General features: G+C 39.6%; 1 protein-coding gene across 1 annotated transcript; it reads left to right on the forward strand.

Annotated features, from left to right (window-relative positions):
- The first annotated feature begins 4,606 nt into the window (after positions 1-4,606).
- LOC110884929 (cytochrome b-c1 complex subunit 8) lies at positions 4,607-7,010 on the forward strand. Its single transcript, XM_022132632.2, has 2 exons — positions 4,607-4,880; positions 6,755-7,010. Exons 1-2 carry the CDS (start codon positions 4,711-4,713, stop codon positions 6,801-6,803), a joined length of 219 nt encoding a protein of 72 aa, XP_021988324.1. The 5' UTR covers positions 4,607-4,710; the 3' UTR covers positions 6,804-7,010.
- Positions 7,011-23,123: the final 16,113 nt, after the last annotated feature.

A 23,123-nucleotide genomic window follows, 5' to 3' on the forward strand; every position in this document is an offset into this window, starting at 1 on the left:
CTCCAAATTATCCTAAATCAGTCTACGTGGCACCCTGTCATATGCCTTTTCAAGATCAATTAACACCATATGTAGGTCCTACTTCTTCTCCTAATATTTCTCCATCAGAATATGTATTGCCTCCGTAGTTGATTGCCCTGACATGAAACCAAATTAGTTTACCGTAACCTAAGTTTCTTTTTTAAGTCTAGTCTAAAGTACCATCTCCCATAATTTCATCATATGTCTTAGTAGCCTAACCCCTATGTAATTCCCACAACATTAGGTGTCTCCTTTGTTCTTATATAAAGGTACTACTACATTCATCCTCCGTTGATCTGACATTATTTGAAAATAAGATTAAATAAAGTTTCCCAAATAATTATGCACCTCAATCGGTATGTTGATTGGCTCAACTGCCTTCGCTCTTCCTATCTTTTTAAGTGGCGTCCTCACCTCTCCCTGTGTGATACACCTATAGTGATAGTTATTCCATTGTCTCCTTTAAGTAGTGGGGTTATCATTTTGGTGTTGGTTTCCCGCCGTTGAAAAGATGGTGGAAGTACGCTTGCCATCTTATCTTAATGTCATGTTCCTTGATTAAACCACGTCCATCATCTCCCTTTATAAACTTCACTACTCCTAAGGCCTACCTCATACGCTCCATAGCTTTTGCAATCTTGAACATATCATGCCCCCTCTTTTGTTTCCAGGCGTTCATACATCCGCTTATAGGCTGTGTTCTTTGCCTCCATCACCGCCTTCCTCGCCTTTTTGTATCTCTATCTGAATGTCACCCGCTCCACCTTGTCTATGCAGTCGAGATGGAGTAACTAATTAAAGACCTCACTGGTCATCTTTCATTCAAAACATGTACCATATTCACGTCAAAGTTTTTATTTTTTCATAAAGAAATGTCTTGACGACTATGTGTGTTAATAGATTATATTATATTTTAATCAATCAATGTAATACACAATTTTATTCAACCCGTATAATACACGGGAATTTTAAAGACATTTTTATTAGCTACTATGTAACATTATGGTTATTCAAACCGTATAATACATGAGATTCTAGTCCTAGTAATAACACACAAAAAAAAAACTTAAATTTACAAAATAATTAACAACTAGTATTAAGCCCTCATGTTGCATGAGTGTGCGCGAGGGCGCGCGCCGGGGAGGGGGGGGGGGTGTCAAGTAGCACCAGTGCCACACCACTAACAACAACCACTAACATTGGAAAAACTCGTAAAAAATAAATAAAAAAGGAAAAAATAGCACAAAACAAAAAGCAGACGTAAAATCGTTGAACCATAAATGCCTGTTGCGACATGTTAATGCGAATACATTAGAACACAACGTAAAACATAGAAAAAAAAGCAAAATCGATCTAGACGATGAACCCCACACGAGGAAACATAAACGATAAAATGTTGAACACCACACGTACGTTGCGAAAAAAATAGACGTGTTGCGACGGGCCTGTTAAAGGGGGAAAATAGACGATATAAACGTTGAACCCACATGAAGTTGCGGCGTTTTAACTCGCGAAATTTAGAACAGAATGTAAATTAAAAAACTTGCAAAAGATGAAAAGCATGGAGGAACCAAAGTTGAAAATAAAAAAAAGTGTCGAGGTTAAATTGCAAACGATAAAAAGCTTTGGGTTAAAAAAAAATCAAAAGGGCTAAAAATGCAAAAGTTAAAGGGTTAGAAATGAAAATCATTTTTTTGAAAAACATTGCAATACTAATATCCTTGAGCTTGAATATAGTCCGATGCTTACTCACTCAACTAGGGTCTAGGGGTGTTAGTTGAAGTTGATGGGTTGAAATGTGCAATCCGAACCCAATCCATATTACTATTTGTGTCAACAATTCAACCCTAACCACACATACAAATTCGAGTAAATCTAAACATGATCTGTGTTTCTATTTAACCAATTTCTATAAATGAGTCATACATGTTAACGACTTATAGATAGTTTATCAATAATGTGTTTAATATGTTAGTATGAGCGTAAAATATATATTATTACTATATGTTACTACATATTACTAAACGAATTGAAATGAGTAGTGATTTTAATATTATAATAATATATAGTTTTCTTTAATACTTTAATTATTTTAATATTATAATAATAGTTATTTTCTTTACTCTTTAACTTTAATCATCTTTTTAATATCAAGGGTTAGGATAAGGTTGGTGTCAACCGGTATCGAACCAATACTGGTATCGAAAATATCGGTACGGTCCTGTTCGGTACCAGTACTGGTTCGATACTGGTTGACACCAAGCTTATCCTAACCCCTGATATTAAAAAAAGATTAAAGTTAAAAAGTAAAGAAAATAACTATTATTATAAAATTAAAATAATACCGGTACGGTCCTGTTCGGTAACAGTACAAGGTAAAAACCGGCACTAATAAAGAAAATGCCAAAAGTTGGTGCCGAATTGATATTGGAAATCTTTTGGTTCGAGAAATTTAGTGCTGCTACCGGTACCATTTACTCATCCCTGATCACGGTTACCGTACGAACAACGGTATCGTACAACCTTCTTTTGTTGATTTTCTTCAACTTTTAATTTTTTCTTTTTTTAGTTTCAGGGATAGGGATGAGCTCGGTGCCAACCGATACAGAATCGGTACTGATATCGAAAATACTTGTTACGGTAACGGTATATGAAGGTAAAAAACGGTAGTGAACTGGTACCAGGAATGCCAAAAGTCGGTACCGAATTGGTACTTAAGATCTTTCGGTTCGGCAAATTTGGTACCGGTACCCAGAACAATTTGCTCATCTCTGACCACAGGTTTCATACAAACAACATCGTTACCATACAACTTTTTTGGTTGATTTTCTTTCGGTTATCTTTTAGTATTTTTTTCTACATTTTCTTTTTGTTCTTGTCAGCACTTCCGTTCGCAACACGCTCGTAGTGATTTCAAAATACATGTAAACACAGACTAAATGACAAAAGAAATTCGCCGCAACGCGGCGAACTTCTTTAAACCTAGTTATATTATTATAATTAACCCTATAATATTTAAATCCAAGTCACAATAAATTATAAAAGTGTACCTTTGGAATTAAATCCAAGTTACAACAAATTATACAAGGTTTTTTAGTACTTAAAACAAATTAAAAGGTGATCCTGAATCTGAACCGTTTTTAAAATTGGTCAAACCAAAACCGGCCCGTTTTTCACAAAACCTATTTTTTCATGTTGTGTTTGGACCGTCTCAAGAATTGTAGCCCCTATGCGCAATACATCTATCTTTTTGCTATCCATAACACGCCACACCGTCTTAAAACCCATATCACCCCGTCTAAAGCTCTGTTTTATAGTAATGTTAAGGATTTACAAGGTATTTTATGTAACCCTTAAGTTAAACAAAAATACATTATATACCTTTATTAAAAGTTAATTGTTAGCTATGGTACATAATTTGTCTATATACCCGTTAAAAGTTAAGTGTTAGCTACCATATTTACCTTCAATACAGTGGTTATGGGTTCAAGTCTGGTCTGGTAGTATATAGAGCTCATGGGTTCAAGTCTTGCATGGCTATGAGTTTCTTCTAAAATAGTGACAGGCCAAGTCGCCGGTGTCGACTGCATGAGCGTGGGTGGCCTTTTACCATTATGTTTACACGGTTGATCGGTCTTTTGTTGGTCGATAAAAAAGTTCAATATATTTAGTTACACCTCATGATCTTTAATAAATTTATCATATAACCCTTAACTTTAATAAAACTATATATTCCTTTTATTTAACCAATTTACACTATAGCCTCTGGATTTTAATGGAGTTACTTACACTTCTCACACTTTAATCAATATTTTTTAATATGTTCAATTTTTTTTTTCAACATAGTTCAATTTTTTTCTTCTTTTTTTTGGTTTTCTTGTTATAATTGTATCTAAGTTTTACATTTAGACGTGTTTACTTAACTGCACGACTTTCTTGTTTTTATCATTATTTCAACGTGAATTTAAATACTAACGTACAAGTTTACATATATCTCGCCACATCTACACCTTTGACGCAACGTGCGAGATACAACCACTAGTTATTCTTTAAACCAAACAATTCTACATTCTCAATAGTCAATACACAACAATTTTAGTCCCTTCACTTGTGGCTTAGTGGTAGGAGGCTTGGGTTTTCTAACGGAAACTCAAGTTTAATTCCTATTTGTGTCATATTGGGGTGGATATAGGCAATGGAGGAGTTGGACTAGGCCTTGTGTGAGCTTGTCAGTTCGATTCCCGAGCCCAACCGGGTATTTGTCCCACCGTCTGTTACGCTAGAGAGTTCTGCTCTTGTGGTGGCACAACGACTGTCAAGTGGCAGCCGACGGTATGGTTTCCCGGCGGAACGCCCAAAAAAGCCAAACTTTGAGGCCAACGTGAGCCCGGTTAAGATAACATAGTCTCGCCAAAGTGGGGCAATACGAGACTCTCCAATTTGAAGAGTGTAATAACTTTATACATGAAGTTCACCGTTAAAAAAAAAAAACATAATAATTTTTTTTTTTTTTTTTTTTGGTCCAGAACCTTATTTCATCAATAGGTTATAAAAGCCCACTGGGCCGAAAGATAACGAACGTTCCAGACAGCTAGATAAATACCTAATTTCGTCAAATACAAACTCCCCCATTCATTATCATACAACAATTCCACAATCAATCAATCAGATCGAATCAATCAATCAAGGATGGGTAAGATTCCGGTGAAGATGAAGGCGGTGACATACGCCCTATCTCCGTTCCAGCAGAAGGTTATGACCGGTCTCTGGAATGATTTCACCCACAAGGTTACCCACAAGGTCACCGAGAACTGGCTCAACGCTCTTCTGCTTGTCGGCCCCGTTGTCGGCGTTCATACGTAACTCTCTCTTCTATTTTTGTTGTATCTGACCGGTTTTTAGTTTTAATTGTTGTGATTGGCTATAGATCTGGCGGCTATTGGTTTTTGATCTGTTATTTGGAGAGTTTTTATGAGTCGATTAGAAATTAGGTCAATTTAGTTAATGGATCTGTGTGCAGGAAGTATTTAGGGATTTGATTGATTAGATATTGCTTTTTTGGAATTTGAGTTGTGTTGTTTATGCATCCGAAATGTAGCGGTTTGTTTTAGAGAGTGACAAAAAATTGAGGAAGGATAACATATGAAATGATCAGTCTTGAAGGTTTTACATAAAGTATAGAAGCGGCGGGGAGGGGCGCCCGAGCCCCCGAACCTTTCGCTCAGGAGTGTTATATTTGTAGTTATCGTATAGAAATTTTTGGGTATATACTTTTCGCTAGGTTGGAGGGAGAAGATATAGGATGGTATGAGCATGTGTTTCCATTCTCAAATATTTAAAGCAGCACACATAGCTTGTATAGAAAATAAATGCGCATGTTTTGTTAAGTGTGGAGGTTGACTTAGAGTCGGTCCTCTCGAAAGCATAACAAATTAGGCTTCTATTTTGTTAGTACACGTCGGTTATGATTTTGGTTGTTGACGTGGGTTAGGTTTATGTTTAGTTTTAGTGTATCTTTTATGTATTTGTAACTTGACATCTTAGACATGGTATTGGCTTGATGGTGCTGCCCGTGGATCTATGATATGTTAGACCAAACCGCGTTTGTTTATTTGTTTTCTGTGTGATTTGGTTTGTACAATTGAGTGTTTCTGTGTTCTGTTGCGTCACATACATTATCAGCCAATTATCAACTGAGTTTGATCTGCATAAGAGTCTACGCTACAATCCTGAATTAATCAGCCCAAGCTGAGCAACATCAGTGATTATCGACAACAGCAGCATAAGCATAGCTACCACTGGCAGTCATAGTTGGGTTATTTGTGTTGTAAGGATTTATAGTCTGATCAGCCGTGATACACTCTGTAACATGTCCGTCTTCACAGATCGTCCGTGGGAGTTCTTGGCGGTTTATGTGAGAGGGGTAATAGATAGAGTGTGAGGCTTGTGCCAGAGGAAGGGTGATTTGTCGATCAACGCTGGGCGGTTGATGATGTGGCCGTCTGTGGGTGTTTTACGACTGTGGATGCTCTTAACAATGGGAATCAATAACATCTTAGATATTTTTAGGAGTAATATTTTTGAACTTACAGCGTAGAGTCTTAACCAGTTAATAGTCATTGACATACTATTTGTTTAGGTTTCTCACTTTCTTGAGCCGGTTAAAGCTAGGTTCACAAGATCACAATGTATGTAGAGACGCTAAACATCTCTGATGGTACATTGGTGGTTGCTATATAGATGCATTTAAGGGTCTATATGATCGTTCAGCTAATAGAGCTTGAACTCGAGCTTTCACGTTTTATATTCAAACCTCAAGTGTGGCTTGTGAGAATTTTTTATAGCTTGTAGGGCTTAGCGTGTGTATTATTTATTATATTTATATACACATTTAATTATCTTATATTTATACTTAAAATTTTGTATGTATAACAGGATTCATATTATTTAGTTATTTTTATCATGATAATATATAGTTATTTTTATTATGTAAGATATATATAATTGTTATATGAAATACAAATTATTAATGTTTATGTAAATTTCTCATATAGGCTTGCATTAGTCAAGCTCGGTATATGAAACTCGGGTTCGTTTATTAAACGGGCTATTTTTTTAAGCTCAAGCTTCGGCTCAGGGTCGAGCTTGTTTACGCCGCAACGGACATTATATGGGTGTTATCTTTGTTTTTGGTTTACAGACTGCTGAATAGGTTGGTTTGTTTTTGTTGTAGGTATGTGAAAAGTTACCAGGAAAGAGAGAAGTTGGAGCACAGGTACTAAATCGTCGTTTGGCCTTGTGATTGATAACAGGGGAAGAATAATGTGTTGTAGTCAATGATGGATTTGTTTTTCTTGGTTTTAAGAAACACTGTTGGATATATTAAGGTGTTCTTAAGTTGTTTGCTGCAGATATCACCTTCTTGATAAGACAAATTTTGTTTTTTTATCTGATAATGCCATTCCTATGGTTCTGATTTGTTGTTGAAATTTGAGTTATAATCTATTATCAGTATGAATCATGAGTGAATGCGTGATGGCTATTGGCTAGACGGTACACATTTTGTACTAGTCTATGTATACGTGTCATCATTAGTTTTCTAACATACAGATGCGAACAAAGAAGTAGACTTTCGAACAACTACATTACTACATAACACGTTACATGCATAATCTGTGTTTATAACGGATGGGCCGGGAGTGGAACCCGTGACCACGCCCGTTTAAATCTGCCACACACACGCGGAACCAACTGGGCTATAACCCATTTCATAATCTGTGTTTAGAATCATGTAAAACTAAACAAATGGGCTGTAAAACTGCATTATGATCTGTTATATCTAAGCTTGGTTACTTTATGCTTTACTAAAGCCTGTAATAGCTAAAATGTCTTGATGCAAGTGTAAAACAAATATTTATTGATTTTTCTTGTTGGCAACGTACCCAGGTTCGAATCCTAGAACAACAGTGTTCTGTCGGACTATTGGCGTACGCTTGTCGGATTCGAACTTGAGACCTCCCAAGAGGAAACATAATTATTATCTATAATCACGTTTTAGAGTGATATTCATCTAAAACAGAGAAGCCGACACGTTGCTAAAGGAAACATTTAGTTTATCATCTACTTGCATGTTGTTTCTAAAATTTTTGAAGTCAACAATTGAAACCTTACACTTGAGAGTTGATCTTAACCTATATAGTAGATCTTATGAATGAATTCTTGTTCAGAAAATGTAACAACTTACGTTTCCTAGTTAAATTCATGTTTTCATCACCAAGAACATGAAGGAGTATGGTCCCGAATGACGCGTGCGGCGCACAAACATGTGACCATACCACCAAACGATAGCGTCAAGATAGGTCATGGCAAGATCCATGCAATCAGTCTGGTAACATACAAGGACTATTCTCGACACTCTCTACGACAGTGAAATAGTTCAGGGGGCAACCCGTACAAAAGGACGTCACGTGACATCAATCATTGATCTATTACCTTTGTCCAATGATCCTCAAAGGACGATTGGCGACAAGCCGACCAAAAGTATAAGGAGGCGCTGAGGTGAAACGAACGGTATTATGCCACGTCAGCCCCACTCCTATCGATGTCGCTGTCCTATAGGGGGCCAAATGGATATTTTCTAGGGACGACAGCTGGCCAAGGCCCAGCTGGCCTCAACCTTTTTCCTCGCCCCTTCAGTTGTAAATAGAGAACTCACCTCTAGGTTCAAGGATTGCCTCTCTTACTCTCTCACTCTATACACACACTTATTTATCCTCAAAGCGAGTTTTTATTCTCACGCCGGAGGGTGGCTACAAGGAGAACCCCCCGCCTCTCCTCATTGTAACGAGCTTCACAGTGTCGTTTCGTTTTGCAGGATCATCTCACAATCAAGAAGTCGTTAGTCAAGGAAAGAAACAAGATTAACCTTTGTGAACGAGACTAATCCCACAAGATTAACCTACGGGTTAACTTGGAGTTTCTTCACCCCGCTGTGTATAACCCAGCGGCCGAGTACGATTATAACCTAGTTTACAGACCAGCCATTGTCGCAGAAGAATAAAAGTTTATTCCAGATACTGCCTTCGCTGCTCTAGAGAAAGCGAAACTCCCACCAAACGTCGTGAAGTTTAATGGCGCATCAGATCCAGTCGACCACATTCGCATGTTCACAAGCGCAGGTGTGGTCGGATGTTGGACACACCCAATGTAGTGTCATCCTTTCGTTTAGACATTAACAGGTGTAACACACACATGGTTTGATAGCTTACCTATTGGCAAAATCAAATCGTTCAACGATTTACAAAAAAAGTTATTGCAACATTTTAGTCAACAAAGACGTCACGTTAGAGACACCAAGGACGTTATGAACATAGGTGATGCAAGCGAAGACCTACTGCGCGCGCATTTCACCAATGCAGTACGCTGCGATGATCTCATTCGCACAATCTCCGGCAAAGATGACATGCCGAAAGAATGGGACAAAGTGATGTCGCCAGGCAAGGTATGGGTGCAAACAGAACGCAACCTCACGCGAGGGCGTGGCTATCACTAACAAAATCAAGATAATAGTCGACGGAACAGTAAGGGTAGAAACACATCTTGGAGAAATTTGCAACCCAGTGGCTACGAGGGTGAGAAATTCAACTCCAACGACGATGCGCGAATAACAATCAATCGAATCTGTCACAAGAAAAATATAATGCAAGAAATAGAGAGAGATAGTGGACACTGCTCGCAAAAACTTCATATGAGATTCTAAGTACAGAGAACCACCGGTTCAAAGCGCCACCGTAAATGCGCAACAAGAAAGGCCAAGAACCTAATCTTTATTGTGAATTCCACAAATATTCGGGGCACAAAACTGATGATTGCATCAGCCTGTGCACATAAATTGAGAAAGCGTTGAAAAGTGGAAAACTCACACACCTTGTCCAGAATGTCCGCAAGGAAGTCAGGCAGATCATTCGCAATGACGCGGGACTGAGGAACAAGAAAATGAAGCAGTTGGAAACCCATATGATTCAAGGTGGACCAAGGAGAAACAAGAAGAATTACAACAAACGAGCGCGAACTGATTCATGGCGCGATCAACAGGTAATTTTCTCAGTGGTACGCGGCGAACCTCGCGACAAGCGACCCGTCGTCGTCACCGGTGTATTAGGCCATTACAGAACAGACTGTATGTTCATAGATTCAGGTAGCACAACAGACATTATCTACGAGCAGTGTTTTAACCAGCTCGACCACGAGGACAAGGCACGACTCGAACATGTAGACTACCTTCTTACTGGTTTTTTCAATGAGGCTGTCTTTTCGCTAGGTCAAATCTCTTTCCATGTCACGCTCACAGATGGGAAACATTCAAGAACTGAAGATGTCAATTTTATGGTTCTACCTGCCAATTCGCGTTATGACGTCTTATTGGGGCGCGAATCTCAAGGAGATTATAGCGTGGTCACGTCCACACCCTACCCTGCGATTGGTTTCCCAACAGAATCGGGAGTGGTAATAATGTATTCAAGAAAGGAGGTCATGATGGCAGAAGATATACGCCCAACGAAAACAAAGATGGTCACCCCACATACCAAGCCAAAGAAATGGATACTTAACCACAAGTACTCAGAGCAGAAGATCACTTTGGGTCCGGCTATGTCTGAAACTGTCTGCGCCTTCATGAAGCAACTTTTGTTAAAAAAATATGGACATTTTTGCGTGGTCAATCGCAAACATGACAGGGGTACCGAGAGACATAACCAAACACTATCTTAACACATTTCCATCGGTCGAGCCGGTGGTACAAAGAAAGCACAACCTTGGGTGTAAGACCCTTAGCAATTTTAACATTTCTATATCATTAAAGTAAGCATTTTAAGACAAAAATGCTCCTTACAAAAACTTTTACGTCAAGAGTATTCGCACATGTTTTAAACATTCAAAATACTGATTTAAAGTGTTTCCATAATTCACATTATGAAATCAAATCAAGATTAACGCGGAAGCTTTATTATCATGTGTTCGGTTCTTGATAAGCCCTTGATCTTCATCCGGAAAGCCGATATCATTCACCTGTAATCAAAACCAACTCAAACGTTAGTTTTGATAATTATATAACATGTTCCATCAAGTTCCTTGAGCCAAATATACGAAACAAACCAAATTTGCAGGTTTTACCCCAGTCGCGTGCCGCGACGGGGTTCCATAATTCTGTCGCGTGCTGCGACCGTGGTCGCGTGCCACGACTGCGTTTCCCTTTGGCTGTCGCGCGACGCGACAAGCTCTTTTCGACAGAAGGTTTATTTTCTTTGAGCTGCATTTGCCCAACTCTTTTTACTCAATCTAATTATGCACAAAAACGTGCATAATTTTCAATTTACATAACCGTTTTACGATCCGTTTCTTCCTGCGTGATTGTAATTAAATTCTCCATCACATGGAGTTAAAACCCGATATCTGAATGTACAAAATTCTAGATTTCAAGCTCTCGGCTTGAAATTCAATTATAACACTTTTGACCCGTTTCATAACTTACTAACCAAACTTGTTTCTAAATTATCATAAACCATAGATTACTTATTTAACTCCAAATCCTTAACTTATAATTAATCTCTAATGAATTACGCAACCATTACTTGAATTATGCGCGTAATTCATTTTGACCCGTTTAGAGGATTTTATGCATTTAAGCATAAATCTCGCTCATCGTTTACTCGCATCTTATTTCCACATTAAGATATCATTTGTTTTCCTCTACAACTATATTTGTGGTGGTTTTAATGTGGTAAACTAACTATTCCGAATTCTACCATTCTGTTAGTCATTTTACGGAAAAGAACCATTGTGAGGTATTTGACCCAAAAAGGACTTATACCCACACTTTTACACTTATTAAAGATTTATTCCATCATAACACTTATTTTCAAACGACTCATAGGCGCCGTTTACCCGGTTTATCGTTTAGGGGCGTTTTGGTCAACCTAGTCTTGATGTGTGTAAAATGCAACATATAAATCACATCAATTAAGGCATAAAACTAACCCTTTTTAAGTACTAATGTTGGAAAAAGAGTGTTTTTGTCTTCCTTTTGTATTTTCAGGATGAAATGAGCTCAAAATCACAAAAGAAGCAAAAAGACAACTAATTCTACCATAAATACAAGAAAAGGAACAAAAGTAGACTGCCCGGACCCTCAATGGCACCTCCCAAGGCAAAGGAGAAGAAACAGAGTCTGAACACGCCCCGTGTCCAGCGAACACGGGGGCGTGCCCAGGAAGCAGCAGAAAAGACAAACCAGTAGAAGCTTCCATTGCCCACCACGGGGCCGTGTCCAGCGGGCACGGGGGCGTGGTGAAAGTACAGCAGGCGCATTAATTGTAATTCGCAATTACAATTAATGAAGAGAGAGAATGTCAGACGGGCACGGGGCCGTGTCCAGCGGACACGGGGCCGTGTCCAGCCTTCTGTTCAGCCTATAAATAGAGGAGCTTGGCTTCATTCTCTCTCATCCCTTGGCACACCACCTCTCTCACACCTCATCCACCACCCACCACCACCATAACACCATCATCCACCACCATCATCCATTGTCCATCGTAGAGTGTGTGAGTCGTCTCGGGATCCAAGATTGATCGTAAGAGTTCTTGACAATCAAGGCCATGTTTGCCTAAGTCTCTTACATCACTTGGTGAAGACAAGTGTTTAGTATAATACTTTTTATTTTTAATCTTTTGCACTTTTTATTTGGTTTTGTATTAATGACTTTAATAACTAGTTACTTATGTTGAAGGTGATCTTTCCTTATCGTTTGTCCGTGGTGTCTTGGCATTATTTTACTGTCTATATAAAATAAAAGATTTTCACCATTCATATCTCCACGGTCTATATGGAGGTATGTTGGCTACCTGGTCGGGGGTTAAGGGAACGGTTTCGTAAGGGTCTTGCCCTTGTTCAGCGTTTAGAGGTCCTGCTTGGGACCTGGGTCAAATTTAGTAGGATCTCCTTCAATGCCCATAGGTATTGGATGGCGGGGATCCAAACTCTTTGACCCCCTCATAAGTTAACTACTATTAATACTATAACCCGGCTATTTAGGACTGTATCCCTGCTGACTCAGACTACTTAGCCGAGGGTAACGTCACCGCCAAAAGCGGGGCCTACCATAATTTGCATTAATAACTTAATTAATTATCTTTCAATAATCCGACCCTTTAGGATTGTATCCTTGCTGACTCAAACTACTGGGTTGAGGGTAACGTCGCCTTCAAAAGAGGGGCCTACTACAATAACTAAGATAATCTCTTAAACAAGTGCAAAAGTGCGAAAATAATCAAAGGTTATACTAATACACATGTCGGATCCAAGTGATTCATCTTGTCTATCTGTTTTTATTTTATTTTATTTTTCAGCATTTAGTTAGTTTTTATTTTTCTTAGTTTAAAACATTTTTCTAACCTTTTTGATTTGATTAGACGTTGAGGATAAACCGGTATTAAAAACTCTTGTGTCCTTGGACGACCTCGGTATCTTACCAACACTATACTACGTCCACGATGGGTGCACTTGCCCATATGTGTGTTTAGTGTTAGTAAATATCGTGTTTTATAAATTTAAAACTTGGCTAAAAGTGTAAAAAGGGGCTTAAATATACATCTAAAATATAATACACTTCACACGCATCAAGTTTTTGGCGCCGTTGCCGAGGACACAAGGATTTTAAGAAAGTTAGGAATCAACGGCCTAATCATATTTTTATTTTTCTTTAATTTTTTTAGGATTTTTTCTTAGATTTTTAGCTTCTGCAGAGCTCAACACGGGGCCGTGCCCGCTGAACACGCCCCGTGCTCAATCATTGGAACTGGCAATCCTGTTTTAAGTCAGACAGTAGGCTGAACACGGGGCCGTGTCCACTCAACACGCCCCCGTGCCCAAGATTCAGTTGCTGAAAACAGAACCGTTAGATCCCGGCGGTTGGTAATTTCTGACACAAACATGAGTGATAGTAATTCTTTTTACTTTCGGCACTCTTATGGTTTGTGGTGTCGAATATGTGGAGGCGAACATGAGGAATTAAAATGTTTTTTTCTCACTTATAGGCCCCACTATATAGACCCACCGATTCCTTGTAACCTTAAGAGGGGCGAAAGTAAAAATAAGCACTATTTCTCCCTCGAATGCGCCCAGCCAGATATTCTAGGAGAAATGCTCCTTGACGAGTTATTTCAACTAGAAGAACTACTTCTCAATTGGTCAAAAGAACTTAGGAAGGATTTTTTAGATCCATCCCAAGACGATGACCATGAGGAAATGTTGGAACCGCATTCCGACAACCTCATTGCTCCCGAAAACACCTTGTTACCTAGAAAAGACGTGGACGATAGTCGTCCCTGTGCCGATTGTGCCGTGAAGGACTCCCCATCGACTTCGTTCGGTGCATACATAGACCTGAGCGATTCGGCATACACCTTCTTTAACGAGAGCCCGGAAAAGGGTTGGACTTGTCCACCTAGAATGAAAATAGGAATTACCCTCACCGATAACCTCTTGCGTTCTCGCCTTAGTATAGGACAATTAAGGTATCTTAGGCACTTTGGGGTTGTTCCAACAAGTCAAGAGCCACCCGATATAGATTAGCTCCTTAGTAGAGACAAAACTTCATAAAACAGCTTTCCGACACGGGGCCGTGCCCGGCCAACACGCCCTCGTGTCCACCACAAGATTCCCTTCTGATCAGAACGTCAGAATACGGACAAACTGTGTCAGAATTTTATCTGCACACGGGGCCATGTCCAGCGGACACGGGGCCGTGTCCAGCAGGCTGTCATTTTCTATAAATGCAGCCAAAAATCCTGCACATTTGGACCAACTTGGGACAGGGATTTGAAGGAATCTTCTCTCAAACAATCCTAGGTAAGTCTAAAAGAAGTTTCCAACAACCCATCTTGTCCTTTCCTCTTCTAGACATTTCCTTCTTCTACATCTTTCTTCAAGAACTACCATGAAAAGTTTGAATTTTCAATCTTTGTGGTAGGGAACAATGAGTTTTGATCATGGAATCTTGGTAAAAACATGTTATGTAACATTGTTTAGAGTTATTTACTGTCAAAAAGCTTGCATAAACTCAGGAAATAACTTAAAAACCCAAGATTCCTTGCTCCAAAATTCTGCAGAAAGATGAACACGGGGCCGTGCTCAATGAGCACGGGGCCGTGTCCAGAAACTGTTTCGTCATATAAACTGCTTTTGGTTTATTTTTCGTAGAATGGCGAGTGAAAACAGCGAAACATCATCCGTTCATTCCTCAAACAGCCGAAGGGGAAGGAGACCCTCCGTTGAAGCTACACTTGTGCACTACGTGATAGCACTGAGGGAAGCTCTCGACGAAATGACGTCAGTAGAGGAGGTCCTCATTGACCGTATTAACGATCTTACAATGGGACTTGAAAGCAGCTTCCAAGAGATTAACCTTTTGCACCAAAGGTTAAATATTTTGGTGGCACCTCCTGTGGAACCAGTCCTTCCACAACAAGACTGGAACCTAGCACTCGGGGTTCACAACCCCACCGGGTGGGAAGACTTTCCCGCGGAACCTCCCATGGAAAACCCACAAGAAATTCCAGCGGAAGTTGAAACTCCTCAAACTAATGCAAATGAGCCCTCTTTTCTCCTTCCAAGGGAGGTAGAGGAATGGCTCGCCGACATATGAGGAGAACCACACCCGGAAGAAGGAGTTCTAAAAAGCCTTATCTAAACCAAGATTAGTAGCTTCTTGGAAATTTTGCTAAATTAAAATAAAACATAGGGCTAGAACTCCATAGTTTAATATTTATGTACTTTTATCTTTATCTTTATGTAATGTCTCTCTATGATTAGCAATGTTATGATGTTTTTTTAAGATTGATGGTTGTTTTGAGAATAAAACACACTCATGGTGGTAATGGATGAAAAAGGGAACGAGAAAAAATGGAACCATGCAAGAAGAACAGAGCAACCCGACAAAAATCTCCATCACAGAAGGCTCAACACGGGCCGTGCCCAACCAACACGGCCCCGTGCTGAGCCCCTGCAGAAAAATCACCCAGTTCAGGTAACTGGACACGGGCCGTGTTCAGCGGACACGCCCCCGTGTCCAGGCTTCTGTTTCAATTCTCTAATTTTTGTTACTGGCACTTTACCACGGCGCCGTGCCCGGTCAACACGGGGCCGTGTCCAGGATGCCAGTAACACAAAACTTTGCTTTTAAACCCACTTTTACACATTCTAATCAACCAAAAACATTATTTTTGGACACATTGAGGACAATGTGTAATTTAAGTGTGGGGAGGGGGGGATGCTAAAACCTTGAAATTTTGCAAAATCCTAAACACAAGCCTTACACAAAACTCTATTGGAACCGCTAAACACCCCAAATTTTTTCAAAAACTTTTTCATTTTTTTATTTACTTGTCTTAGTTTAAGTTGGGAATAACAAGTTCTAAAAAGGTTATATTTTTACAAGTTTACGACCGATAGCGTCGTGATAAAAAAAGAAACAACATAAGAAAATTATGAAACGACATGACAAGCTTAGTTAAAAATTCGATTATATATACTTGGTCACATAAAAACCCATTCCCACAAAAGTGAGTTTTAAGCCTTTATTGAGCATAAAAATATACATATTTAGACTAAATGCTCATTTTTCGTTTCTTGTGTGAATAGCCGCTTGGTTCTTACAAATCTAGAACTTGCCACGACGATACATTCCCGGTCCTTACCAACTTAAACCCAAGTAAGTAAATGATGGAGGCATTAGGACTAACCATTTTTCTTTCAAAACCATTATTTTTCAATTTTTTTTTATTACCTACCCAAAATCCCCCTAGATAGCCCCTTTGAGCCTAAACCTTTCATTTCATTACCCCAAAACCCTTTTTACCCACCAAAAACCTTTTTATTTTTCACCCTTTATTTTAGTAACAAGCTTGGTTTTTCATAAACTCACCTTTTTATGTGACGATCAAAAAAAAAAAAAAAATGATGATGAAGTCAAAAACAAACAAAAGCTATATAAAAGCTTGTTTGGAGAAATACTTCAAAAATAAAAAGTCACTAAAAATAAGGTACTTCACGAAAACCGACGCTTGTTACGATTTTCGCCCTTTTTACTAACCACTAACCCAACCACCCACCTTTTACCCAAGCCTAACCCTTCACCCCAAAAGTCCTCTTGATATTTACAAAGGTAAAAAGTTAAAAAGGAGGAGGATTGATTGCTTGGCAAGCCTATGGAAGGCGTAAGTTCCATGCCGCTCTCGAGTGATTCACTAAAATATACACCTTCGGCCGAGTGTTGAGTGATCTCCCGTGAGGTATGTGAACTTGTATATAAATGGAATTTTAATAAGGCATGCTATACCCAAATAAGTAATTTATCTTATGAAAAGTTCAAAATAAATCATAACGAATAGGATTGTAAATAAATAAAAATAAAACTTACAAAGACCTTGGATTCCCGACACTCTAGGACAAGCTAAAAACTTCTCTTCTACCTATTCCATTTGGGAGTGTAAGCCACATTTAAAGAGTTTTGCTTGAGGACAAGCAAAAGTTCAAGTGTGGGGGTATTTGATGTGTGTAAAATGCAACATATAAACACATCAATTAAGGCATAAAACTAACCCTTTTTAAGTACTAATGTTGGAAAAAGAGTGTTTTTGTCTTCCTTTTGTATTTTCAGGATGAAATGAGCTCAAAATCACAAAAGAAGCAAAAAGACAACTAATTCTACCATAAATACAAGAAAAGGAACAAAAGTAGACTGCCCGGACCCTCAACGGCACCTCCCAAGGCAAAGGAGAAGAAACAGAGTCTGAACACGCCCCGTGTCCAGCGAACACGGGGGCGTGCACAGGAAGCAGCAGAAAAGACAAACCAGTAGAAGCTTCCATTGCCCACCACGGGGCCGTGTCCAGCGGGCACGGGGGCGTGGTGAAAGTACAGCAGGCGCATTAATTGTAATTCGCAATTACAATTAATGAAGAGAGAGAATGTCAGACGGGCACGGGGCCGTGTCCAGCGGACACGGGGCCGTGTCCAGCCTTCTGTTCAGCCTATAAATAGAGGAGCTTGGCTTCATTCTCTCTCATCCCTTGGCACACCACCTCTCTCACACCTCATCCACCACCCACCACCACCATAACACCATCATCCACCACCATCATCCATTGTCCATCGTAGAGTGTGTGAGTCGTCTCGGGATCCAAGATTGATCGTAAGAGTTCTTGACAATCAAGGCCATGTTTGCCTAAGTCTCTTACATCACTTGGTGAAGACAAGTGTTTAGTATAATACTTTTTATTTTTAATCTTTTGCACTTTTTATTTGGTTTTGTATTAATGACTTTAATAACTAGTTACTTATGTTGAAGGTGATCTTTCCTTATCGTTTGTCCGTGGTGTCTTGGCATTATTTTACTGTCTATATAAAATAAAAGATTTTCACCATTCATATCTCCACGGTCTATATGGAGGTATGTTGGCTACCTGGTCGGGGGTTAAGGGAACGGTTTGGTAAGGGTTTTGCCCTTGTTCAGCGTTTAGAGGTCCTGCTTGGGACCTGGGTCAAATTTAGTAGGATCTCCTTCAATGCCCATAGGTATTGGATGGCGGGGATCCAAACTCTTTGACCCCCTCATAAGTTAACTACTATTAATACTATAACCCGGCTATTTAGGACTGTATCCCTGCTGACTCAGACTACTTAGCCGAGGGTAACGTCACCGCCAAAAGCGGGGCCTACCATAATTTGCATTAATAACTTAATTAATTATCTTTCAATAATCCGACCCTTTAGGATTGTATCCTTGCTGACTCAAACTACTGGGTTGAGGGTAACGTCGCCTTCAAAAGAGGGGCCTACTACAATAACTAAGATAATCTCTTAAACAAGTGCAAAAGTGCGAAAATAATCAAAGGTTATACTAATACACATGTCGGATCCAAGTGATTCATCTTGTCTATCTGTTTTTATTTTATTTTATTTTTCAGCATTTAGTTAGTTTTTATTTTTCTTAGTTTAAAACATTTTTCTAACCTTTTTGATTTGATTAGACGTTGAGGATAAACCGGTATTAAAAGCTCTTGTGTCCTTGGACGACCTCGGTATCTTACCAACACTATACTACGTCCACGTGGGTGCACTTGCCCATATGTGTGTTTAGTGTTAGTAAATATCATGTTTTATAAATTTAAAACTTGGCTAAAAGTGTAAAAAGGGGCTTAAATATACATCTAAAATATAATACACTTCACACGCATCAAGTCACTTCTTTTACAATGAAGGACTTTCAACAACATATTTGACCAAAATTGCACATTTAACTATAGTCTTACTTACACGTACCTGGCTCGGGTCATTGCATTTACCCGTTTAAATATCTTTCACTATTAATTACCAATTAATACCAACGTGAACCGTATGATATTTCCCTGTGATCACAAAACTCAACAAGCGATCGTCAATTATTATTGTCAAATGATATTACCAACGCCATTTGACCTGTTTAGTCCAAACGACCATTTTTTTCATTATGAGATGATATCTAGTTACCATCTCGCCCCTTTTTCCTATTCCGGTTTACACCGTGAATTCATATTACTTAATAGACGTTTTCTTAATTTGTTTGACCCGTTATGATTTACGCCATATGGTGTATTTTCAAAACTCTTTATCTATTCGTCAACTCGTGTCCGGATTACTATTTTACCACTTTTACCCGTCATGGTTTACACCATAACGTAATGTTTCTAATTTCCTTATTTGTTCATCAAAACATAACTATTTACCGTTTTACCCTTTTTACATAATTTATGGTATCTTACCATTTTCCCTTGCTCCGACCCGTAATATTTTGCACGGAACATCATACTTCAATTATTTAATTTACCTTGTTCATATGCAATATTCGCAAATGAGTATTTTGTAATTAAAAAAGGGCGTAGCTTTACTTACCTTGCATCTGATTATGCTATTTTTCCTCGTACTCGATCCGTTTGACCCGCTTCTTTCCCAAGCCTCCACCTAGCTTGTCAAGCGTCAAACTATCATATAATATTCACAAGGTGGTTAGGTTAGTCATTCTAGATCATAACCTTTACGCCTTATGAATCTTTATACTACTTTTCTTACCGAACTCTATCATAGGTCGGTTTTGTCACACCCCCAAAATCCACACGCGGAGTATCACCGCTTGGGAGCGTGACTGACCAGGACCAAGCCACCAATCATATAGAACATTGTATAAAGTAAAAGTAATTGCAGTATAATTCAGAACAAATCCATATGAAAGGTGTTTCCAAAACATAAGCCAGTTATCAATGTTTAGCGGAAGCGTATATATAAAAATATCCAATGTAAAAGTGTATCAAGTATCATATGGGTTCCATATGATGTTCACGATCCAAGTCCACAACGACCGCGCCTCCAGTGCAAGCTCCCAGTACCTAACGATCTGCGAGGCATGTAAAGGAAAGGATCAACAAAATAGTTGAGCGAGTTCACAGTACGTAAATGCGTAATAGTAAGTAACGGGTGGCTCTACCGGGCCAATAGTAAGTTATACAGGTGGGGGCTTCCCATGTTAAGTGACCACTAGACTATTCGTATTATGACCACGTAGGTGTTATCCCAACCTACGGAAGAAGTAAGTAATGCGTACACGTATGTCTTACGTGCGTATCCTTTGTATCGAGGATAGTAATTTGCATATGACCACGTAGGTGTTATCCCAACCTACGGAAGAAGTAAGTAATGCGTACACGTATGTCTTACGTGCGTATCCTTTGTATCGAGGATAGTAATTGGCATCTGACCACGTAGGTGTTATCCCAACCTACGGAACCACGTAGGTGTTTTCCAACCTACGGAACCGTCCTGACATCCGAGGACTATGATAGGTGATAGTCTAGGAAAAGCGTAGTGTATGTACGTTATTAGTTTATCATCAAGCCTTTAACCCATTCCCACAACCCGGGAATCCCATGCCTTAGTAAGAGTGTGAACTCACCTTGGTTTGCTCGGTATGCTAGGTTATGTACTCACAAGTAATTAATCACGTCCTATTGTATGCATGTATAACAAATCAGTTCATGTTCGCAATGATACGTATGCAAATCGAGTGTCACACAATTGCAAATGTAAACATTCATCATCAAGCATGGCATGTCAAGTAAATCAAACATACATTCCACTATCTTTCGAAAGATGTTTATAACCTACCATCCTTCGAATCCAACCTTATCTTTCGACACATTAGTGATCTTTCGACACTTACAAGTTTTCACAGTTATCTTTCGGACTAGTTGGTATGTTTCGTACCATCAGTCATCTTTCGACCTAAGGTATCTTTCGGTCAACTTAATTATGTTTCGGTCATATCTATCCTTCGGTCAATGCTATGTTTCGACTACCAGCATCTTTCGACACTACCTATGTTTCGACAAACAGTATCTTTCGATCAATCAACAGTTACGTTTTCACAATCAGTTACGTTTTCACAGGAACAGCAACCCTAATCATCTGTACAGCCGTCATCATCATTACCAAATCATCAGAATCATTTAGCACATCTAATCATAACGCAATCATCCAGAAATCATTGTCTAGCATGAACCTAGTTTAAACGTATCACGAAACCAGTTAACGCACATTAACACATCATCAAACCCTATGTGAAATCTATATCGATATTCAATCGTATCCAAAATCATGATATTCAGGCATGTATCAGTTCAGGTTACATCAACAATCAAGAACACACTACACGTGAACACATACGCATATAAACGAACGATCGAATCAAATAGATTTTACTAACCGAAATGAGGGTTTGGTCGAAAGGGTCTCCTGTGGTTACTAGCTTGCCGTCACAGTTTGGAGAGCTCTAGGGTTGGGAATATGATAGAAAATGACAGCCGGTACATGTTGATACGTATTTATACGTATTACAGAAATGGGCCAAGCCCATCTGAAAGACTGGGCCGAAGGATCTGGGTTCCAGTCGAAGGATATGGTCTTGGTTCGAAGGATATGTTTCGAGATCCTTCGAACCGGCAGTTGATCCTTCGAATCGAAGGATATCTTTCGGGGTCCTTCGATTGGCATAACATGTTTCGATCTAAACTAAGTGTTTTAATAATATTCCAATAATAACTTTAATACCACAGCAAGTAATCACATATGTGCAACACGACAATTCATTTCATCAAAACACAACGTGTACAATTACAAGTCCATAATCCAAACAACTAAGCAGTCAAAGTCAACGCGCATTTAATGCGAAAGCGAAAGTCAGAAACTCGAGTTGTCACATTATCCCCAACTAATTGAAAATTTCGTCCCGAAATTTGGTATGCACTCACTGAGGAAGCTAGGTAAGCTGTATCGTTTACTGGTTTTCCTGGGGTGTCACATCATCCCCCCGTTGATTTGGAATTTCGTCCCGAAATTCAGTAGTAGTAGCTTCAGCCTCAGTAGTGGTTGTATTGGTTTCGAATAACTGGGGTACTTTTCTGTCATCTAATCCTCGCGTTCCCAGGTGTACTCTGGGCCACGTCGGGAGTTCCAACGAACTCGAACAAGAGGGATTCTCTTGTGTTTGAGGACCTTCACATCCCGGTCCGTGATTTCAAGTGGTTCCTCGACGAACTGCAACCGCTCGTCGATAGTGAGTTCCTTAAAAGGAACTATAAGGGTCTCATCTGATAGGCATTTCTTCAGATTCGACACGTGAAATACATTGTGAACTGCACCGAGTTCAGGAGGTAGGTTCAACTTGTAGGCTACCTTGCCAATCTTTTCTGTAATTTCGAATGGTCCGACGTACCGCGGATTTAGTTTGCCCCGTTTGCCAAAACGTACCACACCCTTCCAGGGTGAAACTTTCAATAAAACCCGGTCCCCGACCTCAAATTCCAATGGCTTTCTACGCTTGTCCGCGTAGGCTTTCTGACGGTCGCGTGCTGCCGCCATGCGTTGTCGTATCTGTGCAATCTTTTCTGTGGCGTCCACTACAATCTCTGGGCCCGTAATTTGACTATCCCCCACCTCTGCCCAACAGAGAGGTGACCGGCATTTACGTCCGTACAATGCCTCAAATGGAGCGGCTTGAATGCTGGTATGGTAACTGTTATTGTACGAGAACTCCACCAAAGGGAGATGCTTTTCCCAGCCGTTGCCGAAATCGATAACACACGCCCTAAGCATGTCTTCAAGTGTTTGGATCGTACGCTCAGACTGTCCATCCGTCTGAGGGTGATAGGTTGTGCTCATGTCTAGCCGTGAGCCAAAAGATTTATGCATTGCTTGCCATAGTTCCGACGTGAATCGTGCATCGCGATCCGAAATGATAGAATTTGACACTCCGTGCCTTGAAACAACTTCTTTCATGTAGATGTCTGCTAGGGTAGAAAACTTATCCGTTTCTTTGATTGCCAAGAAGTGAGCAGACTTTGTGAGTCGATCAACTATGACCCATATTGTATCGTTTCCATGCTGAGATCTGGGTAAACCCGTGACGAAATCCATGGAAATTTCTTCCCATTTCCATTGAGGTATCTTAGGCTGCTGAA

The sequence above is a fragment of the Helianthus annuus genome, chromosome 16 (assembly GCF_002127325.2).
Source record: "Helianthus annuus cultivar XRQ/B chromosome 16, HanXRQr2.0-SUNRISE, whole genome shotgun sequence".
Taxonomy (NCBI): domain Eukaryota; kingdom Viridiplantae; phylum Streptophyta; class Magnoliopsida; order Asterales; family Asteraceae; genus Helianthus; species Helianthus annuus.

Bases quoted from the DNA above. Each gene is read 5' to 3' on its own strand.
- LOC110884929 (XM_022132632.2), top strand. From the start codon at position 4,711: ATGGGTAAGATTCCGGTGAAGATGAAGGCGGTGACATACGCCCTATCT. The intron at 4,881-6,754 runs GTAACTCTCTCT...TTTTTGTTGTAG, and splicing joins CCCGTTGTCGGCGTTCATAC to GTATGTGAAAAGTTACCAGG.